At 60.3% G+C, this 19,847-nt stretch overlaps 1 protein-coding gene across 1 annotated transcript in view; it reads left to right on the forward strand.

Annotated features, from left to right (window-relative positions):
- The window catches only part of LOC144724705 (electroneutral sodium bicarbonate exchanger 1-like), a 79,701-nt gene that overhangs the window by 41,587 nt on the left and 18,267 nt on the right, over positions 1–19,847 (forward strand). The window contains exons 4-14 of the mRNA XM_078604037.1: positions 9,887–10,025; positions 10,549–10,709; positions 12,931–13,119; positions 13,708–13,823; positions 14,487–14,644; positions 14,784–14,871; positions 15,473–15,619; positions 15,962–16,089; positions 16,869–17,043; positions 18,098–18,231; positions 18,935–19,180. Of these exons, the coding sequence (XP_078460163.1) occupies positions 9,887–10,025; positions 10,549–10,709; positions 12,931–13,119; positions 13,708–13,823; positions 14,487–14,644; positions 14,784–14,871; positions 15,473–15,619; positions 15,962–16,089; positions 16,869–17,043; positions 18,098–18,231; positions 18,935–19,180 (1,681 nt within the window). The remainder of the gene's footprint in view (positions 1–9,886; positions 10,026–10,548; positions 10,710–12,930; positions 13,120–13,707; positions 13,824–14,486; positions 14,645–14,783; positions 14,872–15,472; positions 15,620–15,961; positions 16,090–16,868; positions 17,044–18,097; positions 18,232–18,934; positions 19,181–19,847) is intronic.

The raw sequence follows: 19,847 nt of genomic DNA on the forward strand, positions 1-19,847 counted from the left end.
TAGGCTGGCCTGCCTACGATCCATCCTGGGTTTAACCAGGCTGGATTGTGTGAGGAGCTCACACATCCTTGAAAGATCTGGGCAAAGTACCATCGGTGAGCTCCTCCGGCCGGCAAGGCTGCGTTGGCTGGGTCATGTAGTCCGCATGCCCAGCCACCGCATGCCGAAACAGCTTTTGTTCGGCCGGATCGAGGGGGCTAAACGGGCGCAGCACGGGCGAGAGAAGAGATGGAGTGATGTGGTACAGGAGGATGTGGAGCTGAGTGGACTTGCCGATGCCCGGTACCAGCGGTGTCAAGATCGGCCTCTGTGGAGGAGGCTCGTGAAGGACGCTGCTGGGCAGTTGGAGGCAGTTGCCCTCCAACAACATGAGCGACGCTCATAACAACGAGTGGAGAGCCGGGTGGCTAAAGCACAGCAAGTTGGCACAGTAGGGGGCACAGGTGGTTCATCGGCCAGTCAGTCGACCCGTGGCACCTGGGTCTGTCCCTTGACCTGCCAGCGGGCGTTGGACACTTCACGTGCCTCAATGTGCACCTAGCCTGGCACAAGCGCCGTGGTGACGTCACCGCCACTTAGTGGCGAATGGCGGTTGTTGTTGTGTAACACTGTGTGTGTGCTGGTGTGTGTGTACTAGTGTGTGTGTGTACTAGTGTGTGTGTACTGCTGTAATGCTGTGGGTGTACTTTCCCCAACAATCTGTTACAGGCTATACGGGGGGTCTTTGTCTTTTGTGTGTACTGGTGTGTGTGTGTAATGCTCTGTAATTCCGTGTGAAAAGCCAATTGGGAGCTGACTCACCCACCAAACACGTCTTTGTGAAGAGACAGAGACGCACTGAGATGCGAGACGGAGAGAGATGTGGACGAGGCAGGAGTGTGGTGAGAGCGATGTTGGCACGAGGTGGAGATGAGAGACATTCATTCGCTCTCGATGCTAATTTGCGCGCATGTTTGTGCGTATTTGGAACCTTTGTTCGCACCGTACGTAGCCAACCGTGCTAATCGGAGGTGCGGGTGAAGGACAGCAAACTAAACACAAAAGATCTGAACTCGAGATGATTATTGGATCGTGCCGATATTTTCTGTTCCGTGAATTCTGGGGTCCTCCCCAGCTGCTTGGGTGTGGGGGGTATGGGTGTATGGGGTGTATGGTATGGGGGATGGGGGGTATGGGAGGCGGGGGGTTGGGAGTATGGGGGGCATGGGGGCGGGGTATGGGGGAGGGTGGGGTGGCGCTGACCTCTCGCAGTGCTCGGCCTCACAGCGACAGGCCCCTGGGTTCGATTCCCGAATCGCGCTCCTCTCTGTGTGGAGCTTTGTACGTTCGATCGCTCCCCCCCCCTGTTCTGCATGGGTTTCCTCGGGGTTTTCCGGGTTCCTCCTTCCACAGCTAAAGCAAAACCCTACAGCGTCACTGGAATTGGCCAAGTGTTCAAGTCGATTCAGTGTCGCCACGTAGTGTGAACTCTGTGTAGAGAGGAGCCGACACGAGATTGCAGGGGTCTCGTCCTTTATTCCAAATGTAGAGAGGAGCCGACACGAGATTGCAGGGGTCTCGTCCTTTATTCCTTTCCTTCCATTCACACCTGTCGCCAGCCGTCCCAATCCCGTTTCCGCCAAAGGCCCCCCTTTCCCGCCCGTTCTCTCCTTATATCACCTCGATCACCCCTCCCCCTAACCCATCTATTGGTGGGAATCCTTCCCCTGACACCCCTACATCACCCCCCCCCCCCCCCGGAGAAAAAATAACCGTCCTCGGTTCTGCCTCCCCCATGGACCATTTAAGTCTCCCCATGCCTCCCACCACTGACAGTGACGACAGCCCTTACCCCCCCCCACAACCATACAATGCAATATAACACAACAAATCAATTGCGCGGCCTGCCCAGGTCTCCAGCCAGCATCCCGTAACAGCCCGGACATCCACAGGCAGCAGATGACCGTGGCGGCCCCCTCCTTCGAAGGCCCTCTCGTCGCGGTCCCTGGTTCGGTGGTGCCGGTGTCGCCTTGCCTGGCGCCGCTGTCTCTCCGGCCCCCGCTCGTGCCGCCGCTCCGTCAAGCCTCACATGGGGTGCTGTAGGTGACAAGGGAACACAGGGCACCGAACCCCCTGCCGGTCGGCGCGTGGTGGTCGGCGACCTTGGCCTGGGTAGGGATGATGATGATGTTGGCAGTGATGTTGGTGGTGATGTTGGTGAAGATGACGGTGGAGAGATGTATGGCTTAAGGCGGGTGGGGTGTACAAACCATCGTCGCTTACCCAGTTGGACCTGGACGCACTGCGGTCGGAGTGCTTTGATGACCTCGACCGGCCCTTTCCAGGGTCGGTGCAGCTTTGGTGAGAGGCCAACCGGCACCTGAGGACAGTGTAGCCATGCCTGGTCCCCGACTTTAAAGGGCTTGGCTGTCACTGTCCTCTCCCGTATCCGTACATTACTCTCTTGGCTCGCGGCCGATGCGGCCTCGGCTGCTTGGCGGGCCTCTCTCAAATAAATGAGGGAGGTCTTTAGTGCCTTCGGCCATGCGTCGGCTCTTGCCGGAATGTCCGTCAGCTGCACCTCAATAGGCGGAACGGGATCCCGTCCGTACATCAGGAAAAACGGCGAGAACCCCGTCGCCGCGTGTGGGGCCACCCTGTACGCCGCTAAGACCGATGGAATGTGGAGGTCCCAGTCGGAATGGTTTTCGTCCACCACTTGGGACAGCATGGCCGCTATGGTGCGGTTAAGCCGCTCTACCATCCCATCGGTCTGGGGATGATATGGAGATGTTCGGACCTTTTTAGTGCCCAGGATAGAGCAGACGTCCTTCAATAGCTGTGAAGAGAAATTCCTGCCCTGATCCGTGAGCAACCGCTCCGGTGCCCCCTTATCAAGGACATAGCCTCCCACGAAGGCATCGGCGATGGTCTGTGCCGTTTGGTCCGGGAGGGCCCACGCCATCGGCCACCTCGTGCAGTACTCGACTCCGACCAACAGGTATTTATTTCCCCGTGGCGTGACCGGCAGCGGTCCCAAGATGTCCAACGCAACCAATTCGTTGACCCTGGTCACCGTGATGGGCTGTAGGGGCGCCCGGCTTACCCGGGGTGGCGGCTTTCGCCGCGCACATTCGACGCAGGTAGCGACCCATCGATGCACGTCAGCGGTCATACCTGGCCAAAAGTACCGACCCTGTAATGTGTGCAGTGTCTTCCGCCCTGCCAGGTGCAGCAGCTGGCGGCCGTGTACGTCCATAACCAATTGTTGACGCAGCGACTCCGGAACTACCAGGCATCGCCGGCGCCCTGTCGGGTCCCATCGCATGAGGAGATCCTCCCATACGATGTACTCCTCCCCCCCTGCCTCTGCTGAGGCGCGTAGTGTTCGCAGTGGGGCTTCCTCCAGCTGTAGCCGTCTCCAATCGTCCAAGGTCAGCCCCAGGTCGTGGTCGGTCAGCTGGACCTCACCCTGTGCGCCCTCCGCCGTGCGTACGGGAGCGATGACCGTCCCCTCCGGCCTCGCCTCCTTGCAGCGTGCCCCGCCTGTGGTGCATGCACAAGGGCCCTGGGGCACCAGTCGGGACAATGCGTCTGCGTTGGCATGTCTGGTCCCTTTGCGATGCACTACTTGGTACCTGTACTCCTGCAGGCGTTCTATCCATCTGGCCAGCTGGCCCGAAGGCTGGTCGATGCGGAGCGAATACTGCAAGGCCGCGTGGTCAGTGCGGACCGTAAATTTGCGACCATACAGGTAGGGTCGGAATTGCTGCACAAAGTGAACGACTGCCAGGAGTTCCCTACGTGTGACGCAGTAGCGCTGCTCCGCTGATGAAAGCACGCGACTACCATAGGCGATAACCACCTCCCGACCCTGCTGGACTTGCGACAAAACACTGCCGATGCCCACATCGCTGGCATCCGTGTCCAGGATAAAGGGGAGGCCAAAATCCGGAAATGCCAATGGTGGTGCATCTGTCAGACGTGAGCGCAGCTGCTGGAATGCCTCTTCCTCCAGAGGGCCCCAATAAAACCTCTGGTTCTTCGCCGTCAACACGTGCAAGGGCTTGGCAATGGTTGCGAAGTTGGGCACAAACCGGCGGTAGTAAGAAACGAAACCCACAAACCGGCGTACCTCCGGAACCGTTGTGGGAACAGCCCAGGCCCTCACGCAGGCCGTCTTTTCCGGGTCTGTAGCCACTCCCGACTCACTGACGACGTGGCCCAAGTAGCGTACCGACGACTGCATAAGGTGGCACTTCGACGGCTTGAGCTTCAAGTTCGCGTTCCGGAACCGCAGGAACACCTGACGCAATCGGTCAATGTGTTCCTCGAATGATCGGCTGAAAACAATGACGTCGTCCAGGTAGATGAGGCACGTTTCCCATTGGAGGCCTGCCAAGGCCAACTCCATTATGCGTTGGAACGTTGCCGGCGCCGTCTGGAGGCCCATAGGCAGGCAGTTGAACTCGAACAGGCCCTGTGGTGTCCGGAATGCTGTTTTAGGCCGGGAGTCCGCGTCTAGTGGGACCTGCCAGAACCCGGACAACAAATCCAGCGTACTGAAAAATTTTGCTCCCGCCAGTGCATCCAATGAGTCGTCGATACGTGGTAGGGGATATGCGTCGGCCAGCGTGACGGCATTGAGGCGTCGGAAGTCCACACAGAATCTCAGTGACCCATCTGACTTCTTGACTAGGACCACCGGTGCCCCCCAGGGACTCGAGGATGGAGAAATTATGTCGGCCCGCAGCATCTCCTGCACCGCTTGTTGAATGTGCCCTTTTTCCATTGGGCTCATTCTATATGTGTTTTGGCGCAGGGGTGCGGCATCTCCCGTGTTGATGTGGTGCTGTGACAGATTTGTGCGCCCTAGGTCGAACGGTCCCCGGCTGAACACGTCCGAGAACTCCTGCAATAACGAGTGCAGCTGCTGTTTCTGGTCGGGCGGCAATCCCGGCTCAGGCCCCGCCAGCTGGTCCATCCACGATTTGGCCCCTCTGTCCTCGGACTGGCTGATGCTGCCTACAAGCTCGGGCTCTGTTCCTGGGGCTCCTAGTGACAAGGGACTAACGTGGGCCAGAACTGTTCCCTCCTGCACCGTCGCTGTTCTATCGGAGGTGTTCAGCACCTGAATGAACAGATGCTGGTTCCTCTGTACAATAGTTTCGGCCCCCACCAGCGCATGACGATCCATGGCCGCTGACGCCGGAGACACCAGGATGGGTGAGTCTGGTCGGGCTGTCACGAGGGGGGACCGATATTGCAGCGGAACCAGCATCTGGGCTGCCGGGGGAATGGAGACAGACTTACTGACCAGAGCCTGCACGTAGGGTACACCCCGGCTGGCCCCCTCCGCCTTTAGGAAATGGAGATGCGTTCCCTGGACTTCCACCCGCCCATTGGCCAGATCGATTTTCATTGGCATCCGCCTCAGAAAGTCCGTCCCCAACAGGCAGGGTACGGGCAACGTTGCGGAGACAAGGATGGGTCCTGCTACCGAAAGCTGCCCAATCTGTATCGGGGCTTCAACCTGGCCCAGGAAGCCCATGCTGCCTCCATTTGCTGCAATGAACGTTGTCTTGACGGGGACTAAAGGTCGGATTTTATCCGGCAGCATCTCATGCATGGTGCTCGAGATGATCGTGGCTGATGCCCCCGTATCGACCAAGATACGTGCCGACACTCCCGCGATTTCACCGACCAGGACCGAGGTTCCTGACGTGGCCGCTACCACCCGCCTTGCCAGCTTCCTCCATTGTGTGGCTGAGTCCGGCCACTGACCAGGCGGCGTCTCGTTATCCTGTGGTGCATGGTGAAATGATGGGGGATGGGTGTGGATGGACTGAAGATGGGGTTCCTCCCTTTGGAGTGCGTCACAGCAGGGTGAACGCGCCCTTGTTACATAGTGTGGGCTTACCCCTGGGTTGCGGGCTGGGCTCTCTATGTAGTGCAAATTGCCCCCCCTAGGTGACGTAGGATGGGCCCCCCTTGTGGTGTGGGGGGGCCCCCCCATTGTAGGGGGCGGTGGGGACTGGGGGGTGGGCCTTCCCGTGAGCCCCTCCCTTTCCTTTGTCACGGGGGCGTGGTCCCCCTGGTTCCGTCTCGCTCTGTCGCAAAGCGGTGGTGAGGCGGGTCGTGGAATTGCTCCAGGGCGCAATGTCAATCGTGTGGGCTGCCTCCGCCCCCGGGCCGTTGCCCCTGGCAACTCGCCGGCGTTGCAGGTAACTGGTGACGTCACGCCCGCCGGCGACGTCACGCCCGCCGGTGACGTCACGCCCGCCCGCGAACCCACGCCCGCCCGCGAAACCACGCCCACCCGCGACGTCACGCCCGCCCGCGACGTCACGCCCGCCCGCGAAACCCCGCCCGCCCGCGACGTCACGCCCGCCCGCAAAACCCCGCCCGCCCGCGACGTCACGCCCGGCATCGACGTCGCTGCCGGCCGCGACGTCACTTCCGCCCGCGACGTCACCTCCGCCCGCGACGTCACCTCCGTCCGCGACGTCCCTCCCGGCGTCGGCGCGACTCCCGGCGCGGTCCCCGGCCTCGGCGCGATCCCCGACGCGGTCCCTGGCCCCGGCGCGATTCCCGGCGCGGTCCACGGCCCCGGCGCAATTCCCGGCGCGATCCGCGACACCACTTCCGGCCGCGACGTCACTTCCGGACGCAACGTCACGTCCGTTCGCGACGCCACTCCGGGTCGCGATGCGACCACAGGCCCCGGCGCTATCCCCTTCCCCCGACCAGAACAGCGGGGACCGGGAAACGACACCACCGGCGCCCACCCCGAGGAGACTCCCGGTGAGTTCGCGGCGTCGGAATTGTAATTACCCGGCCCGCCCGAGAGGCCGGGTGGGACGGCGTCACTCGCCTGGCTCCTGTCGGCGTTCGGCCCCGGCAGGTTCCAGGTGACGTTGGCGGCCTCCGGCTCCGTGCGGCACCCCCTCGCCACATGCCCCTCGCGACCACAACGGTGGCAGACCCACGGGGCGTTGCGTCGGGGGGGCTCGGCGCGATGTTGTAGAGGCGGCTGCCAGCGACGCGGCGGCTGGTCCCTCTGCTCCGCCAGTCCCCGGATCGCCGCGTACACCTCCCGCAGCGATGGCTCCGTCTCAGACGTCGGCGGTCCGTCCCCAGATGCCCCACCGGCAGCCTGTGGTGACGGTGCAGGTTCGGCGGTTAGTGTCGCTGGACCAAGTAGCGCCGCGGCAACGGCTCGGCTGTTCCCCCCCGCCGCGCCAGCCACCGGGCCCACGGGTGGCGCCCGGCCCATGACCTGCTCGTGGGCTTGGATGGTCCGGGCAGCCCACAGCGAGGTGCGTTCTTCCGGCGTCACTACGGGCATTACAACGCCGGCGCGGCAAGCGTAGGCGATGAGGTGCTCGACCACGAGGTCCTCGAGCGCTTCTTCAGCCAGGCGAGGGAAAGCTCTCCTCGCCAACACGAGCAGCGCCCCCCTGTAGGCTAAAGGGGATTCTTTAGCCCCTCGCTGGCGATCCTGGAACCGTTTAAAGGCTCCTTCCGCCGGGCAATAGATCTCCCCCAAAGCCTCGTAGGCCGCCTGTAGCGTGGACTTGCTGTGCGAGGGAAGGGAGGTGTAAGAGGAGAGTGCTTCTTTGCCCAGAACAGATGGCAGCGCTCGTAGGGCCTCTTCGTCTGTCCACTCGAGAGCGTGGAAGGCAGCCTCGAATCGGCGGACAAACTCCTCCCAATCTTCTTCCTCAGCCACAAACTTGTCGACGGGCCCCAGCCGACGCGGCCGTCCGGCCACCTGCTCTCCGTGTTGGGTGTTTAGCCCTGGGGGTTTTGGCGGGAGCGGCGGCGGCTGGCGTGACGAGGTTGGTTGCGGCTCCTGCCCGGTCGGCTGGTCGGCGTCCGGTTCCCGTGGCCTCTCCTCCCGTAGTACGCGTGGGGGTGGGGGTCCCGGTGCCGGCGGGCCCCCCATAGGGAGCCTCTGCAAGAGCTCCTGGAGCGCCCTCTCCACGCGGGCCATGCGGTCCTCCATGCGATCCTCCAGGCGATCCGGGCCCCCTTCTGCTGCTTCTGACAGCAGGCCCCCTTGTTGCCCAGGATGTGAAGGATCCCCGGCCCCTGCTTCCTCCTCCCTCGGCTCCCTCCCGCGAGGATTCTTCTTTGTAGCCATTAGTATCCCACCGCTGCCACCAAATGTAGAGAGGAGCCGACACGAGATTGCAGGGGTCTCGTCCTTTATTCCAAATGTAGAGAGGAGCCGACACGAGATTGCAGGGGTCTCGTCCTTTATTCCTTTCCTTCCATTCACACCTGTCGCCAGCCGTCCCAATCCCGTTTCCGCCAAAGGCCCCCCTTTCCCGCCCGTTCTCTCCTTATATCACCTCGATCACCCCTCCCCCTAACCCATCTATTGGTGGGAATCCTTCCCCTGACACCCCTACATCTGTAAACCAGGATAGAGGAGTCTCTATCACAGTGCAGCAATGAAGCAAAGCAATCTGAACAACAACAAGAACCACTCCATCACACGCGGGATCGAACATCTCTACCTCACTGGTCACGTGCCCCTGCATCTCTACCTCACTGGTCACGTGCCCCTGCATCTCTACCTCACTGGTCACGTGACCTTGCATCTCTACCTCACTGGGTCACGTGTCCCTGCATCTCTACCTCACTGGTCACGTGTCTCCAGCTCACTGGGTCACGTGCCCCTGCATCTCCAGCTCACTGGATCCGCGTTAAGTGTGTCGGGCAGCAGCAGGGCAGCAGCAGGGGCAGTTTCCTTTACAAACACAGAGAGTGACGCGCGCTGCCGTGGTGACTGCCCTGGCTGATTAGGGGTAAATGTCCCAGGAACTGTAGACGATGCAACAGCTGTGATGTTCATCGCGGACTTCGCGTCGCGGCCGTGTGAGCAGAGATAACAGTGCGTGTGTGTGAAGAGGGGTGACGTAGGTACGTTTGTTGAGCCTCCTTGCACCGTACGTAGCCAACCACGAACCCGGCGACCCGAGTTCTATCCCCGCTCACGATCAATAACAATGGTGAATATGTGAAACAGTCCTGGGCCTCCGCTAGGTCGACTCGGCCTCAAATGAGTGTAAACATCGCCACCGGGGAGACAAAAGCGGCCGGGCGTGGTGCTGGCCACCCACCCCCTCGTGTGCCGCCTTCATAGGTGCTCGCTAACAGCACTTGCCCCAACAGTCTGTTACGGCTACACGGGGATCTTTGTCTTCTTGTATGCGTAGGCAATTGTGTCCTGAGCTCACAGCGTGTTCCCACGTGGCTTTGTTTATTTTCGTCTTCCAGCGCGTTCACCTACCAGAGTGTTCACCTGCCAGAGCGTGCTCACCTGGCAAAGAGCGTGATCACCTGCCAGAGCGTGATCACCTGCCAGAGTGCTCACCTGTCAAAGAGTGTGTTCACCTGTCAAAGAGCGTGATCACCTGTCAAAGAGCGTGTTCACCTGTCAAAGAGCGTGATCACCTGTCAAAGAGCGTGCTCACCTGTCAAAGAGCGTGTTCACCTGCCAGAGCGTGCTCACCTGCGTAACAGGACGTCCACTTGCCTCGCGGTGCGCTCACGAGTAGCTGCCCTGATGGGCACTGCGCTGTGGTGTTGACCAGAATGATACTACTACCGCTTGCCGTCTGCTTCACTCGCAGTGGACGTTAAAGATCCCGTGACGCCATTTGAAAGAGTTGGCCCTCGTGTGCCGGCGGGCAATTGGGGTGACGCAAAACAGCAGCAGCAGCAGCCGCAATCATCGCCCTCTCCTGGCAGCAGACGAAGTGCCCCAGGTCTCCACTGCGAATGAGGCTCATCCTCGCCTCTTCGGGTCTCGCATTGTTAAACGAATACACTTTGACCTGTTCGTGCGTGCCTGTGCGTGCATTCCTGTGCGTGCCCGCGTGTGCGTGCCCCCCAGACACCCCGGCGCAGCGCGTGCAGTTCATCCTCGGCACGGAAGATGACGACGAGGAGCACATCCCGCACGACCTCTTCACCGAGATGGACGAGCTGTGCATGCGCGAGGGCGAGGGCGGGGAGTGGAAGGAGAAGGCCAGGTGCAGCGTCGGCATCGGCACTTCCATCTCCACTCTGGCTGTTGTCATCGTAACTCTCATCGTCATCACCGCCACCATCACCATAATCAGCAACAGCACCAGTGGCATCGTTATCGCCCCCTTTAGCGTCGGCACAAGCGCCGTGGAACATGTGCAGATGGAACAGGCGGAGTGCAAGTGCACATTTTCCCTTCCGCATTCTCCTGGCGAGTCAGGGGTATGGCCGCCCAGTTCGACGTCCGCGTGAAGGGAGACTCGCAACGTGTGTGCGGTGATCCACCAACCCTCGACCGAGCGCTGGATTACAGGCCGCGTTTTTACCGAACCGCCTTCTCCAAGCGGGCCGAGGTATACGTGCTCCTCTTGGACGCCCATGGCGAAGGGAGTTTCACAACATTCGTGTGACGATCCACCAACCCTCCCTGCTGGATTCCAGGTGTGCGCGGCCACCTGTAATCCAGCAAAGAAAATTGGAAAGAACCTTTGTAGTTTGTAGGAGGTGACGGGTCGGTGCGTCGCGCAGGTGGCTCAAGTTCGAGGAGGACGTGGAGGACGGCGGCGAGCGCTGGAGCAAGCCGTACGTGGCGACGCTGTCGCTGCACAGCCTCTTCGAGCTGCGCAGCTGCATCATCAACGGCACCGTGATGCTCGACATGCACGCCACCTCCATCGAGGAGATCGCAGGTGCAGGCGGCGGGGCGCACGGCTCGAGTGGGACCCGGTCGGGTCGTCCGTGACAAATTAAAACGTCGATGCTCTCACGCTCCGTGAGAATCCGGGGAGCAGTTTTGTTTTAAAGTTCTATTCCCTCCACCGGCTCACAAATCCAATCTCGGATAGATTTCACGATCGCCCCCTCTCATGTCACTCTACTCCCCTCCACGCACTCTCCCGTCTCTCCCCTCTCATCTCACTCTACTCCCCTCCACTCACTCTCCTGCCTCTCATCTCACTCTACTCCCCTCCACGCACTCTCCTGCCTCTCCCCTATCATCTCACTCTACTCCCCTCCACTCACTCTCCTACCTCTCCCCTCTCATCTCACTCTACTCCCCTCCACGCACTCTCCTGCCTCTCCCCTCTCATCTCACTCTACTCCCCTCCACGCACTCTCCTGCCTCTCCCTCTCATCTCACTCTACTCCCCTCCACGCACTCTCATGCCTCTCCCCTCTCATCTCACTCTACTCCCCTCCACGCACTCTCCTGCCTCTCCCTCTCATCTCACTCGACTCCACGCCACGCACTCTCATGCCTCTCCCCTCTCATCTCACTCTACTCCCCTCCACGCACTCTCCTGCCTCTCCCCTCTCATCTCACTCCACTCCCCTCCACGCACTCGCAGAATATAGTCACACCATGCTGAATAGATTGACGCTGGTAGTGTACATTGGTTCAACCCATCATCATCATCATCCCTCCCGCTTTGTGGAGAAGTCAACAATGGTTTTCTCTTTGCCGAGACTCGTCCCTGCCATAGGAATGTGGAATTTCCACCACTGGCTCTGCGGGGTTATCAACAAGAGATGTGCCCCAATGCTCGTGTGAGCGGCAGGAGACCACGTGGACTTGGCTGGGAACATCACAGCCAAAGGCTGCTCCAGCATTGTCCAACGCCTTGTTGATGTACCTGCCAGTTTACATAAACTGGGAGCGGAGTCTCTCTTTCTCCATCTTTCTATCGCTCTCTCTCTCAAATGTTAGCTCACCTGCGGGCGCGCGCATGCGTGCACAATCGCGCAAAAACAAACAAGCAAACACAACAGCACGTGACGGCCGCACTGCTTTCTTTACCTTTCCTACAACGCGCGCACAGACGCACGCGCACAGACGCCATGCGCTCCATAAAAAAAAGCGGCCAAATGCATTCGGAGCGAACGTCTCCATGTTCCTGTCACCTACGCCAACACCGCCCTTCAGTCGCCACTTGCAAATCAACACAGCGGGTGCCGCGTGTATGTAAGTCCTGTACGTTGAACTTCTTTCGCAGCATACGTAGCCAACCGTGCTAATCGGAGGTGCGGGGGGGAGGGCGACACTAAACACAAAAACGCTTCTAAAGAAATGAGTTTTCAATTTAGACAATTCGTATGCACCACGGGATCGTCCATCGCGGACGGATTCTAAATGGGAGCCTCCGTGCCCGGCTTGGAGCGTCGCCCGTTCCAGCTGGCGCTCGCTTGGGGCACCGACCCCCCCCCCCCCCCTCCGCCACCTCCTGCGTCTCCCGCACGCTTCCCACATTTCTTGCCCAATTTGTAAAACCCTTCCCGACTCTAAAACTCTAGACACATAGAGCAGTCGTCGGGGCAATGAGAATTTGACGGAAATAAAGTTTATTGTGAAATGTCGGTCACAGTTCCTATGATCACTGTTACATTGCTTATGGCTTTACTTTGGTGATTTCGAAAAGTTTTTTGGTTTGGCCATGTTTGTTTGTTGTAGTACGAAGCTATAATGATGGCTTTAATCTAAGTTTGCTTGTGGTTGTTGTTGTTGTTTGACTTGCATCCCACTGGGATTTTTGCACGCAGCGTTGGTGTACGGTGCTTTTTTGTTCCTGGAAGACTTTGCAGTTTTTTCCTGGATTTTTCTGTTTGCACATAGTCACTTTAAGATGTTTTCTTGTTCATGTTTTTGTGTTTTTCTTGTTGCGGTTGCACCCGATTCAAGAGCCGAATGGCTCACAGGGCTATACCTAATAAATGAAAAAGCTGAAAAAAACTACGAACCCGGCGACGCGGGTTCGATTCCCGCTCACGGCCACCAACACCGGTGACGAATTATCTGAACCGGTCCTGGGCCTCCTCCGCTAGGCCGACTCGGCCTTACATGAGTAGCCGGTGCGGTGCGTAGTAAACATTTAAATGGCAAGGAAGAGCGCCCGTCCCGTCTGTCGCGCACAGACTTCGTGCTGGACGAGCAGATCTCGACGGCGCAGCTGGGCGAGGCGGCACGCGAGAAGGTGCGCGAGGCGCTGCTGCGGCGCCACCACCACCAGAACGAGAAGAAGCTGAGCGACCGAATCCCCATCGTGCGCTCCTTCGCCGACATCGGCAAGCGCCACTCGGACCCCCACCTGCAGGACAAAGTCGGTACGCGGAGGGGGGGGGCGCGGTGTGTGTGTGTCTGTGTCATTGTGTGTCAGTGTGTGACTGTGTCAGTGTGTGTCTTTGTCAGTGTGTTTCTGTGTCATTGTGTGTCAGTGTCAGTGTGTGTCAGTGTGTTTGTGTGTCTGTGTGTGTCAGTGTGTGTCTGTGTCAGTGTGTGTGTCTGTGTCATTGTGTCTGTGTTTTTGTGTGTCTGTGTCATTATGTGTCTGTGTCCTTGTGTTTCAGTGGTTGTCAGTGTGTGTGTCAGTGTGTGTATGTCAGTGTAATGGTGAGCGGTAGTGTAGCGGTTAGCACGCTGTGTTCCGAATCCGGTGACCCGAGTTCGAATCCTGCTTATAGCCATTACAAGTGACGATTATCTGAACCTGTCCTGGGCTGGTCACTTACCCCCTCGTGTGCCGTGCCGGGCATCATAGGTGCTCGCTAACAGCACTTGCCCGAACAGTCTGTTAAGTCTATACGGGGGATCTTTGTCTTTGTTCGATGGCGTCTTACCCGCTGTTCTTACTCTCTCCCATCCCCACTGTCCCTCGTGCCTCTTCCCCTCTCTCTCCGCTCCCCTCTCTCTAGCGGGGCCGGCCACAACGCAGCACCTGGCCCTGCCCCAGCTGGACGGCGTCCCAAAGAACGGCACCGCGGCTACCTCCGCAGCAGGGCCGGCGGGCACCAGCCGCGAGAACAGCAAGGTGCTGCTGGTGGTGCTGCCGCCCCCAACATGCATTGCGCCACGCCACGTTTGCTGCCGGGCACGACGACCGACGTTTCACTCCACGTGCAGGGAGCTTTTTCACGAACCGCGTATCGTCGCGTGTCGTGATTATCTATTCCCCCCCCCCCGCCCTGTGATGACAAATTCCATAATAATTAATAAGGTCGCTATTACTCATAATGCAAACAAACGCTTTGTAAAGTGCTGTCGGCAGTAATTGATGGCATGATAATTGCGTGACGTCATCATCTTCACGGTTCGTTGAATGGCGCAGCCCGTTCGGGGTTCGTGTCAGAGACGGCAAGCGCGTCCCTCCGCGATGATCGGAGCAGGAGGAGATGATGCCTCCACTCAGCTGTGCTGCCATCTCCTGGCGAGCCGGCCTGCAGGCGGGCGGACAGACGGGCTTGCGGGCAGAGTCGCCATCACCCGGGGCGTGCGGGAAGAGCGTGCGCTGCGCTGACCTCGCGTGGGTCGCGCTGACCCCCGCGTGGGTCACGCTGACCCCCGTGTGGGTCACGCTGACCTTGCGTGGGTCGCGCTGAACCCCGCGTGGGTCACGCTGACCCCCACGAGTCAGGCTGACCCCCCCGCGCCACGCTGAGCCCGTGCGTGAACCGGGCTTCTCTCCCGGGGTCAGGTCGACCTGAACTTCATGCGCAAGATCCCGCCGGGCGCCGAGGCCTCCAACGTCCTGGTGGGCGAGGTGGACTTTCTGGACCGGCCCATCATCGCCTTCGTGCGCCTCTCACCGGCCGTGGTGCTCACCGGCCTCACCGAAGTGCCCATCCCGACGCGGTGAGCGAGCGCCGTGCCGAGACTCCCACCGCACGTCACGCCGCATCAGAGCGCAAAAACAAAACAATTGAAAACCAAACGCCCGGCGGTCTCTCCTGGGGGGCACCGTCGCGCCCCCCCCCCATTCCTTGCCCCCCAGGTTCCTCTTCATCCTGCTCGGCCCCTCCGGCAAGGCGCAGCAGTACCACGAGATCGGCCGCTCCATCGCCACGCTCATGTCCGACGAGGTGCGTCGTGGCGCCGGCGGCCACCGCGTCGTCCGTCGTCGCGGTTGAGAGGATCATCCCGAGTTTTGCCTCCTGTTCTCGCCGCGAACCGCAAACTCCACCGTGACCGGGCTGTCTGACTGTCGGAGTGCTCACCGGGGCTTTTTGGTTTGCGTCATTGTTGGCGACGTGAAGCGGAGACGCGCGAGCGTGCTTTGGTGGTCGCGGCGGTTTTCACCGGCTTGTCCAGTCCACGGCGGTTCGTGCTCTCAGCCCTGTGAGCAGTGAAACAAACAACAAAAACCCCGTCGCATTCAATTATTCACTTCATTTGGCTGGAATTCAGTGAAACCAAGTGAATTAAATAGCAATCCTGGCAGAGTGGATGGCTTTTTTTTGACGGACAGATTCGATGGACGAGCTTACTAATTCGGAGCCCAATGCGACTGCTCCGGGCGTCGTGGCTTGGCCCCGCTTGCCGTGCCGATCGAAGGGTTCACTCGGCCATACTTCACCGCGCCGATCAGTGCGGGGCGGCCGCTCGCGCCGAACGCCGCGGCTGCCGCATCGGTCCCTCGGCCGCCCGCGCCGCCGAGGCTGACCCCACCGTGACCCCTGGCAGGTGTTCCACGACGTGGCCTACAAGGCCAAGGATCGCAAGGACCTGCTGGCCGGCATCGACGAGTTCCTCGACCAGGTCACGGTGCTGCCCCCCGGGGAATGGGACCCCTCCATCCGCATCGAGCCCCCCAAGAACGTGCCCTCCCAGGTGAGCCCCCCCCCCCCCCTCCCTGAAGTTCAAATCCCAGCCGATGGTTGATGAAGGGAATGAATACCGGGCGTGCTAATTCTACCCACCGTAGCAGGATAGCGTGTTGTGAACATTGCGATGTGAATTTTTATAAGGATTTACATCAGACCTCCCCTCAATCATTCCAATGCCCAGCTGTGGTTTAGCCTAGGGGACCCCCCCATGGCAGCTGTCCCTGCACAGCACTGGCCTAGCAGTGCACGTTACTCTGCCAGAAGGCAACCGCATCTCGAGGCGAGAGTGACGTGCGGGGCGAGTGACGGGCGGGGCAAGTGACGTGCGGGGCGTGCGCTGGTGCAGGACAAGCGCAAGAACCCTCCGCTCCCCAACGGCAACGCGGCGGAGGGCGGCAACGGAGGAGCGGAGTCGGAGGGTCTCGGGGGGCAGCCCGGCCACGGGGTGGGTCCCGAGCTCATTAGGACCGGACGGTGAGTCGCTCGCAATCCCAGACGATCACAAATTGGTAACGCCCACAGCGGCCGTTCACTCGTGGGGAAACGGAGAGAGACGAGAATGGTTCAGCGGCGTCGGAAACCGTAGTGGAGCGTGAAAGCGGCCACAATCGGCGTCAGCATTTGGCTCAAGCTCTGTGGCCCTACACTGGGATGTTTGACCAACTCACGTGCGGGATCCAGATAGGAAACTGATTATTGGATGGAATAACAGATGGGAATTAACCCACTTGCTGTACTGCCGTCGCAACCTGGCGGGCCAGGAGATGGCGACTTCGCAGCCCAGCGGGTTTGGGAGTTTCACGAGTGTGCGCGAGTGTGTGCGCGAGTGTGTGTGTGCGAGAGTGTGTGCGCGTGTGCGCGTGTGCGCGTGTGCGAGTGTGTGTGCGAGCGTGTGTGTGTGCGAGTGTGTGTGTGCGAGTGTATGCGTGTGTGATCCACTCAACCCCCACTGGGCCACCAGCGCCGGGCAGCGTGGTTCCTCTCCACGGGGCTGTGAGCTCCGCGCCTGACGGGGCTAGTCGGGTCACCAAGGAGCGATCTCACTCGCCGGGAAATGAACCCGGGTCTTTTTATGTTCGAGAGAAACACGGGGGGCCCACGTGACGGGCCGAGGTGGCATCGCGCGGGATGCCGACCCCCACTGAGCCCATCGATCCACCGCCAGTGTACGAGGGCCATTGATCCATTGAAGTTGCGCGTTGCCAGCGAGAGCGACGCTCCTCTTGAGGTGGGTGTCCCCGTCTCTGCCGCAGCTTGTTTGGGGGGCTCATACTGGACCTCAAGCGCAAGCTGCCCTGGTACCTGAGTGACTTCCGCGACGCGCTCAGCCTGCAGTGCCTCGCCTCCTTCCTCTTCCTCTACTGCGCCTGCATGTCGCCCGTCATCACCTTCGGAGGCCTCCTCGGGGAGGCCACCGAGGGCCGCATCGTGAGTCCAGCGCCGGGGAATATGCTCACCCCCCCGCCCCTCCGTGTCGGCCCATGGGGACGCCCCTTGGGGACCGCCCCGGTGGGCCATCCTGGCTGGCAAACGATTTGTCAGCGTCTCTCCGCGGGGTCGCATCTTCACTGCACGAGTCGAGTACTCGGGTGAAAGTGAATGCCTCCTCCAGTGAGCATTGAGGAGTCGGTGGTCATCCCCCCTGTTTACAACCCTGCAGAGCCAGTGGTGGAAATTCCATGTTGCTATGGTGGGGGTGAGTTTATCCAGAGGACAACCCGTGTTTACTTCCTCACAAAGTGGTACTCGCTTTATTGATCCGTAAGGGATGCTGATGGGCCGAGCCAACCACCCCCCCTCCCCCACCAACGAGCCCACCAGGATTTGACCTCGGAACCTTCAGATCGCGAGCTGCTCACTCTGCCGCTGGGCCGGCCCCCTGGGCGCCTGCACTGCGGACTGGTGGGGAGCGCTTGCAGCAGCGCTCCGCTCCGACTCGCCTGGCACCACAAGGGCCTCTTGCAGTGACAAACAACACTGTGGTGTGTGTGTGAGAGAGCACACGCGTGTGTACGTACACACGCGTGTGTACGTACACACGCGTGTAGTGTAGCGGTTAGCGCGCCATGCTACGAACCGGGTGACCCGAGTTCGATTCCCGCTCACGGCGAACACCAGTGACGATTATTTGAACCGGCCCTGGGCCTCCCCTAGGTCGACTCAGCCTCAAATGAGTACCTGGTGCGGTGTGTAAACATCGCCACTGGGGAGACAAAGGCGGCCGGGCGTGGTGCTGGCCACCCACCCCCTCGTGTGCCGTGCCGGCCTTTATGGGTGCTCGCTAACAGCACTTGCCCCTAAAAGTACGTTAAGGCTATTTGGGGGATCTTTATCTTTTTGTGAGCGCAGCTGCGTGCTGCAACACGTGGAGGGTTGCCACCCGTGCCGGATTTCCCAGGACCACCCTCTTGTTGTTGACGAGGCGGCTGCTGTGCTGGGAACACCTCTAAGTCTTCCCACAACTCCCGGCTGTTGTTGTCAGAGCGCCATCGAGTCACTGCTGGGGGCGTCCATGACGGGCATCATCTACTCGCTGTTCGCGGGACAGCCGCTCACCATCCTGGGCAGCACGGGGCCCGTGCTCGTCTTCGAGAAGATCCTCTGCAAGTTCTGCAAGTGCGAGGGCTGCACCGCACTAGCACTGCACTGCACTCTCACCGCCCCTCACTCGCACCGCACTAGTGCCGCACTAACACCGCACTAACACCCTCACTCTCACCGCCCCTCACTCGCACCCTCACTCGCACCCTCATTCGCACCGCACTCGCGTTCGTACCACACTCACACCACACTGACACCGCATTAGCACCGCACTCGCACAGTTCACCGCATTAGCAAAGCACTCGGACCGCACTAGCACTGCACCACACTCGCATCGCGTTTGATAACTGCACCACCATCCTAACATGGATGGATGTGTGCCAGTGTGGTTTTTATCCAGTAGATCCCACACCGTCATGTTTGATAAGAATGTTCTCCCCCGCCTAGAAGTGTGATGGAACTGGTGTGTGAGCGAGCGAGAGGGTGGGAGAATGTGCAAGAGAGTGGATGAGTGGGGGTTGTGAGCTGGTGAGTGAGCGAGCGGGTGGATGACCTCGCGAGAGAGTCACAGAGTCTGTGATTGAGCGAACGAGGTTGTGAGCAGGCAGATTGACGAGTTGGTAAGTTTGTGAGTGAGTCCGTGAGTGAGCGAGCAGATGAGCGTGAGTGTGAACGAGCGATCGAGCGAGCGGACGAGAGGATTTGCGAGCGGCTGAGCACGGAGGTAAGCGGGCGGGCGGGCGAGTTGAGCGAGCGACCCGCCCCGTGGGTTGCGCAGGGACTACGGCCTCTCGTACCTGTCGCTGCGCGCGTGCATCGGCCTGTGGACGGCCTTCTACTGCCTGCTGCTCGTGGCCACGGACGCCAGCTCGCTCGTGTGCTACATCACGCGCTTCACCGAGGAGGCCTTCGCCGCGCTCATCTGCATCATCTTCATCTACGAGGCGCTGGAGAAGCTCGTGCACCTGGGCGAGACGTACCCCGTGAACGCGCACAACTCCCTCGACCACCTCACCAACTACAGGTGAGCCGCGCCGAGGCAGGGCACAGAGGGGTGGAGTGGAGTGGGGTGGGGTGGGGTGGAGTGGGGTGGGGTGGAGTGGGGTGGGGTGGAGTGGGGTGGAGTGGGGTGGGGTGGAGCGAGGTGGAGTGGTGACGACGCCGCATTATTTGTCGTGCGGGGTGGGGAGGGTTTTGTATTTCACCCCGGGCGGGCATTGCCGCACCTCAGAGCGCCACTGGATGTCGCTGTCAGTGACTGCCGCTCCACGATTTGCCGCGTGCCGCGTGAGGAGCCGACGCGTCGTTCGCTCCGCTGGGCTCGTGACGCCGGACATTTATAAAACTTTGTGACACGTGGTGCTTGGTCCGCATCCATGGACCGAGCGTGGTGCTCTGAACCGGTCACCCCGGGAACAACCCGCCCACCCGCCCGCCGGCCCTCGCCGTCCGTGTGGAGCAGTGTTCTTGATTGCAAGGACCGCGGGCCAGTGGCGACCTCTGACGTGTGGCTCCCGACAATACACACGTGTGAAAACACACCCCCCCCCCCCACCCCCATCATCATCCTCGTGCTGGCAAACCCCAATGGTTTCAAAATTGTGGCGGCTCTCACATTGATGACGTCTCATCGGCGAACATCGCCCCTACCCCTCTGATTATGAGTCAAAAATGCTGCTGTAGACGGTAGC

This window comes from Lampetra planeri, chromosome 21, assembly GCF_965212315.1.
Source record: "Lampetra planeri chromosome 21, kcLamPlan1.2.h2, whole genome shotgun sequence".
In the NCBI taxonomy this organism is placed as follows: Eukaryota; Metazoa; Chordata; class Hyperoartia; order Petromyzontiformes; family Petromyzontidae; genus Lampetra; species Lampetra planeri.